Below are 7,500 nucleotides of genomic sequence, written 5' to 3' on the forward strand. Positions count from 1 at the left end.
AGAATTAGATTAAATATTTGAAACTATTTTGTTTATATGGCATGATTTTTTTTTAATATGCATGTACCTTTGCACAGGCAATTATCAATGCAATTTCTTGTTAAAGCAAATATCAATGCAATTAACTGTAAATAAACCTCTTGATAATATATATTTTGGCAAATGTTGTTATTACTTGTCATTTATTATCCTGACGTATTATTAATCAGTAATGATAAACTGAACTGATTTCTCTTCCTTTTCCGAAATGAATTTTCTTTTCAATCGCAAACCACTCTAATCCCTTGCTCATTGTTGTCGTGGGGAGACGGAGACTGGAGTCCAAGGTAGGGAAACGCCCCTACCTTGGACCTCAGCCCTCGCCTCAACTAATTTTGCAGTCTTTTCTTCTCTGCCTTTCCTTTCCTTCTCTTCATCATCCCCTTCTTCTTCTGTCCATTTCCTAAGCTGTGAGAGCCATGCTGAAAGGGTGAAAGGCTGGCTTTGTGGCAATCATGAACGGCCTCTGTGAGCAATGGGCATGGTATTCCCTTGGTTAATTGCCTAGCCCTTACCCCTCATGGGGACCCTGAGGGTAGACCATTTCCTCTCCCCATTTATTTCAGGCTCACCATGGCCAATAGTGTTTTTTTTTACCCTTAATAGGGGCATTAAGGCTTGCCCCATCATCAACTAGCCTAGCTAAATTTGATTTCATTGGTTTCCCGACCCTTGCCTCTCCTTTTACCATGGCTCAGACCACCGATACTAATGCCCCCTCCTCAGTGTTTGCTGTCAACTGTATCTATTCCAAATCATCCACCCAGGTCATTACCCAACCTTCAGAATACACCCCTTCCTCTCTCCCAACATTTTCCACTCCATCTACTGCATTCTTCTTCCTTATCTACCCCCACCCCCCATATTCTTCATTCTTATTGTTCTCCTCATTGCCCTCCTCCCAACAGTACTACCTCTCTCCATACCATCTCATTTTCCTCCCGCCCTTGTCCTTCTACTGCTTCCACCTCTTCAAACCTTTTGAGTACCCTCTTTGGCCCAGCTAAGTGGGAGCAATTCTTTGTGGATCCCCAGCAGCCCCGTAATCTGACAATACCCTTTTCTTCCAACAATGTCTCCAAAAACAGGTAGGCAGAATTTCCTTTCGCAGATTGTTCACGCCTTGTTACAGTTACATCTGAGTCCTAAGCTTGTGGATTATTTACACTGACTGACCTCACCATTCCTGCCCAACCTCACTCCTCCCTTAACACTTGTACCGGAACTCTTTCCGGTACAATATTGGCAAAATTACCTTCCATAGACATGACCTTCCCCATAAAGTTTATATTAGTGGAGTATTCTGTCTGACCATATTGACCTCTTGTGGTGGCTCCCATAATGTATTATTATCTCAAGAATTCTCAACATCTCCCCTAGCATCTCTTCCCTATACCCAGAACCAACCTATCTCTACTCCCTCTCTCCCCCAATCAAATTCCTTATCCAGTCTAAATCCAGATCTCTACCACTTCCCATATACCCCCCTCAATAAACTTTTAACAATATATCTCTTGTGTACCACTATTGGCCGACACTGTTGCAATGAAAAAAAATCACTATAAACATAAAATAAAAAAAATCCAAAGAGATCTACGTGAGCTTTTTTTTAAAATTTCGGTCCCGTTTCTTTTTGGCAATTTTTTTTTTTTATGGGGGGTGGGGGGAAGCTAAGGCAAATTTCGAAAAAAGCTCACGTCAATCTCTTTGGATTTTATCAATGTTTATGCTGGTACAAGAAGTGTATGTACCATGCATGGTTTCCTCTGTGTGTGTGTGTGTGTGTGTGTGTGTGTGTGTGTGTGTGTGTGTGTGTGTGTGTGTGTGTGTGTGTGTGTGTGTATGTGTGTGTGTGTGTGTGTGTATGTGTGTATGTGTGTATGTGTGTATGTGTGTATGTGTGTATGTGTGTATGTGTGTATGTGTATGTGTATGTGTAAGTGTAAGTGTAAGTGTAAGTGTAAGTGTAAGTGTAAGTGTAAGTGTAAGTGTAAGTGTAAGTGTAAGTGTAAGTGTATGTGTATGTGTATGTGTATGTGTATGTGTATGTGTATGTGTATGTGTATGTGTATGTGTATGTGTATGTGTATGTGTATGTGTATGTGTATGTGTATGTGTATGTGTATGTGTATGTGTATGTGTATGTGTATGTGTATGTGTATGTGTATGTGCGAGTGCGAGTGCGAGTGCGTGTGCGTGTGCGTGTGGCGTACTAAGAGGGAATTAGCCTAAGAGATCAAAAAAGGGCAACATAGTTCAGGGAACAGACAAAAGTGGAAGATATACTTGGGAACATCAAAAAGAAAAAATGGCAATGGGCAGGTCATAATAGTCCAAGACAGGACAACAGATGGACAAAGAAAGTAACTGACTGGGTTAAAGATAACAAAGAGACCTAGGGCCAGACGAATGATAAGATGGCATGACAAAATAACTGAATTTGGGGGCCGAGACTGGAAACAAAAAAAATTGAAAATATTGGGAGAGGCCTATGTTCAACAATGGATTGACTCAGGCTGATGATGATGATGATATATATATGTGTGTGCATGTGCGTGTGTGCGTGTGATGTTTGTATGCATGCATGATTCTCCCAAAACGGTAAATGTGTTTGTGTACATACTGTGAACATCCCCATGTATGTGTATGCTTGCCTTTACTGCTTTCTATGTTCAACTCTTATTTTATATATATATATATATATATATATATATATATATATATATACATATATACACACTATAGATATATAGTATATAGAGATAGATAGATGATAGATAGATATATAGATAGATATGGATATATATGGATATATGGATATATATGGAATATATGGATATATATATATATATATATATATATATATATATATATATATATATATATATAAAGTTATATATATATAAAGTTATATATATAAAGTTATATATATAGTTATATATATAGTTATATATATAGTTATATATATAGTTATATATATAGTTATATATATAGTTATATATGTATATATATATATATATATGTATATATATATGTATATATATATGTATATATATATATATAGATAGATATATAGATAGATATATAGATAGATATATAGATATATATAGATAGATATAGATATAGATATATATACATTCATATATACATGCTAGATTTATAGACCATTTGATGGATAGATAGACAGATAGATAATTAGACAGATACACAGATAAAGATACAGATATAAAATACAATATATCCTTTAGCATCTTTTAGGATTAGTATATCCTGTTCAAAAATGCTCATTTCATGCTTACTTGCCAAACTTCCAGTTATGACAATGCAATCAACATAAATAAATGCATTTACCTTTACAACATAAGGATCATGTCACTAGTTCAAGAAAACAATTTTGTAGAAAAAATATCATATTCAAGTGTATAGTAATTCATAATAGCTTGTGTAATAACCACTGTGGAATTATGCAATTGACAGTGACAAAAACAAATACATTACAAAACAGCAAATACATAATTACAACAGAAAATTAAATTGTGCTTTTGTAATCTGATCAACATTCTCTCACCATTAGAACAAAATGCATTGCTTGTGCAAATAATTAACTTAATAAATAATATCTACTTCTTTTATACAGATATTTCAAACATTTCTTAAGATCCAATACTAAATTAAAACAAATCTCAAGACACCCTTCAAATCGTTCTAGATATTTATGAACATCCACTACAAAATATCTGCAAATACTTCATAAGACCCACTATAAATCTGCAAACATTTCAAAAGACCTACTACAAGAAATAGGCTTTCAACATGCTCCACTATAAACTCACAACTACCCAGATCCTTTCAAAGGTTAGCCTTCATTAGAGGCCGCAGGTATTTGCTGTACGCTTTGGGGACGTCGGTTTGATTCATGGGGCTCTTTTGGGCTTCGTTGAACATCCTGCAAGAGACAGAATAGTACAGTTAAGAAATAATGCAATGCCTAATTAGAGATCTTGTACTGGTAGGGGAAGTACATTTTATATGTTTTTCTACTGGCCAAAGTGTACTTCAGAGGTTATAAGTGACTGGCATTACTTGAATACATATGATGATCGTCATCACTTCAAATCATTATCCTCATCAACCTGTCAATCATTGGGAAATGACAACAATTGCCACTGACCAATCAAAATAAGCCTTTCATCATATTATCGTGACTAATCCCATTTCTTAGCAACCTTTTCAGTATATTTAGACTAAGAGTTTAGATTAACACAGATCATTATAATATTTCATATGTTATGCAGCCGTACCTCTGAATAACATTTACATCTTTCTAAAGAAAAAAAAGAAGAAAAAAAAAAAGAAAGACGTGTATACATATAATTCATATATAAATCTATCCCTTTATCTATAATTCAAATGGTACCAGAAATCTCTGGGTGTCACTCATTTCAGTGACCTTGGGCAAGCGTGCCTGGCTATAAGAGGTTAATTCAAGAAAATGATAGCTGAAGAGAAAGAAAGAAAGAAAGATATAAATAAATAAATAGAGAAAGATATAAAGAAAGAAAGAAAAAAAGATATAAAGAAAGAAAGAAAGAGAGATATAAAGAAAGAAAGAAAGAAAGATATAAAGAAAGAAAGAAAGAGAGATATAAAGAAAGAAAGAAAGAAAGATATAAAGAAAGAAAGAAAGAAAGATATAAAGAAAGAAAGAAAGAAAGATATAAAGAAAGAAAGAAAGAAAGATATAAAGAAAGAAAGAAAGATATAAAGAAAGAAAAAAGAAAGAAAAAAAATCATATACATACCTGTTGTAGACATTGCCATCCCAACATCCAAGGGTTGAGTCTAGAATACGATCATGGATATCAAAAGAATCCACTAATGACACAGCATCATCTCTGAGAACTTCCAGGAGCTCGCACATTTCTCCTTCCAGTGTACTGATGTTCTCAGGCGATAAGGCTTGACTCTGAGTATGGAATGGAAGGAAATGCTGATGCAGGTTTACTGTATTTGTAAAAAGTTAAGTAAAGCCTTAAATTGTTAGTTTTGGATGCTTGAGTGTTCAAAAAATGGAAGAAAAAGAGAGGAAAAAATTTAATATAATACATAAAATAATTGAACTGATACAAGCTATATCTAGGTAAAATAGAAAAAAGTTGCCTAAAGGACTTGTAAAAAAAAAAATCCTGATGAAATAGATTAGAGCTTTTCACCCTTTTTTTTGATGATCACCTCCAGTAATAATAAAAGCTATCCACTCTACATGGTCTAATCTCTTAGGTTCCCCTTCTACAATTACAAGCAGAGACAAATACTTTTTTTCTCATTCTGAATCAGAACATTCATCAAGCACACAATTCATTCCAATCGTAAGAGAGAAGAGGCCCAGGGCACAAGCTCCTCTGCAGATGGCACTCTTGTCTTTGCCTAATTTACGCACTGGTCCTTAGTCCTACAGCATGTGAATAAGTGTCTATAAAGAACTTCATATTGCCTAATCATATGCACTGGTCCTTAGTCCTACAGCATGTGAATAAGTGTCTATAAAGAACTTCATATACTGACTAATGGTCACTAACTACTCCCTTGAGTCCAAAGCTACCTGTGCCGACTGGACAAATAGGAACTGGATGTGTTAAATATTCCTTTGGTTTAAGTGTGAGGGAAAAGGGGGGTGGGCATGTGCTCCTCCCTGAAGACTTATGAATTGTAAACTCCATACTTATTGTTGAACAGCTCGCCACTGACTTCAGTAAGCTACCACCAAAGCACAAAGGTAAATACTTCAGTCCTGCGAGGCCCCAGGGAGAAGTGTCACAGACCACCCACTCTCTTTATCAGACAATCCCCATTCTTAAAATTCCGGCTCTGCCCCTGCGAAAACTTTGATCAATCTAGTAGTCTAGTTATTACTAATCAGGCAATTATAACTGTTGTCCTTAAAACTATCACAGATTAACGACCCTACCAAACAACCAAACAACTCAGCAACCAATCTACGACTACAACAAGAACAACAACATTTTTTGAAAATCTCTGGATCTATGCTAAGTTTTGGAAAAAAAAAAAAAAGTAACTGAGTAAAGAACAAATGACAACTCCAAAATGAGAAAAAATACTCCAGTCTCAACTGAAACAGCAACAACATAAAACAGTAACAAGCATTCTAAACTTCATCCACAAGAAGCCTCACCCTAAGGAAGTCTCCCTGATTCAGAGTGATGTGGTAGATGAGGTAGAGACGGCACAATCGGCGAAGAACATTCCGCACGCCCTCGCTCAGCTCCAGGCTCTCAACGTTCTCGACAAACTGCTCGCACGTGAAGTACCTAGTGTGGGCCTGCGGGTGAGAGGGAAATCCTTTTAAAATTGAATATATGAGCGACTGAATTTCCTGATTGGCGGCTTTTGATTTGCCTTTCCCAAATGCAGGTTATGATGGTGAGAGGAGAGTGTTTCTTATCAAAAGTGTGATGTGTACATTTATACAATATTTCACTTTGCAATTCCTATTCCTGGCAGGTATGAAGGAATCAAATTGGTGATTCACAACTTAATTCTCCCATTCAATGCCATTAATTGTAGATAACTAAATGATAACTGCTAAAAAAATTAACAGACACATTGATTTATTTATGGATATGACAAAAATTACCCTCATCATTGCCATAATATAGCCATCAATCCAATGTATAAAGAAGACATGGAGAAAATTAATATATGATTAATGAATTAAGTGTACAATTGTGTTTTGAAATTACATCAAACATTACAATTCAATATCAACAAATTACATATCATGCATTGTGGAATAACTTATTCTCATTTACACCATCCTGACACTAATCACAATAAGACTGTATTGTTCAGAGCAAATGAATGCCAAAACATCTTAATTTGGAAAAAAAGGAAAAATAAAACAAAAGATGATCTCAAAAATATCACCATGGAGAAAGTTAACTAGTATATACTTATACTTTTATGATAAAGATAACATAACAAATATGTTATTTATATAAATAAAAAGGTGAACCAGTATGAAAATCCTCACTTTTATGATAGAGATTACCTAATAAGTATAATATTTATGTAAATAAAGAGCCCTGGACAACCATTTATCAGTGAATGAGAGAGTAGCACTCCCACCCTGTAGTATAACTGACCTGTGCACACTTCACGAGCAGAACAGAACATTTATTCCATGCAAGTTCAAACTGTTCTCCCTGATCGCAGTACTTCTGGAGGCGGTTTGCAGTCTCCGTGACAATGGCTGACACGGCTGTCTTGTACGCTTCAACCAGAGCTAAAAGTAAAATAAACACCATCATTTTCTTTTCTCTTTTTCTGCAATTCATTCATGTATGCTGCCCAAATTCCAATGCGTAATTCCGTAAAAAAGGTATGAAAGAGAATGAATTACTTCACAGAACGTGAGATTTATCTAAAGCATTTTTGTTGATA

General features: G+C 35.3%; 2 protein-coding genes across 2 annotated transcripts in view; one reads left to right on the forward strand and one right to left on the reverse strand.

Annotated features, from left to right (window-relative positions):
- The window catches only part of LOC125047806 (enoyl-CoA delta isomerase 2-like), a 9,194-nt gene extending 9,023 nt beyond the window's left edge, over positions 1 to 171 (forward strand). The window contains exon 9 of the mRNA XM_047646256.1: positions 1 to 171. This exon is cut by the window's left edge and continues 878 nt beyond it. The gene's annotated coding sequence lies outside the window, so the exon portion shown is untranslated.
- Positions 172 to 3,170: 2,999 nt separating this feature from the next.
- The window catches only part of LOC125047784 (probable peroxisomal acyl-coenzyme A oxidase 1), a 16,112-nt gene continuing 11,782 nt past the window's right edge, over positions 3,171 to 7,500 (reverse strand). Inside the window, exons 10-13 of the mRNA XM_047646222.1 lie at positions 7,203 to 7,342; positions 6,233 to 6,379; positions 4,842 to 5,005; positions 3,171 to 3,985 (exon numbers count right to left, since the gene is read on the reverse strand). Coding sequence (XP_047502178.1) covers positions 3,889 to 3,985; positions 4,842 to 5,005; positions 6,233 to 6,379; positions 7,203 to 7,342 — 548 coding nt within the window. The 3' untranslated portion in view covers positions 3,171 to 3,888. The remainder of the gene's footprint in view (positions 3,986 to 4,841; positions 5,006 to 6,232; positions 6,380 to 7,202; positions 7,343 to 7,500) is intronic.

The sequence above is a fragment of the Penaeus chinensis genome, chromosome 42, assembly GCF_019202785.1.
Source record: "Penaeus chinensis breed Huanghai No. 1 chromosome 42, ASM1920278v2, whole genome shotgun sequence".
NCBI lineage: Eukaryota > Metazoa > Arthropoda > Malacostraca > Decapoda > Penaeidae > Penaeus > Penaeus chinensis.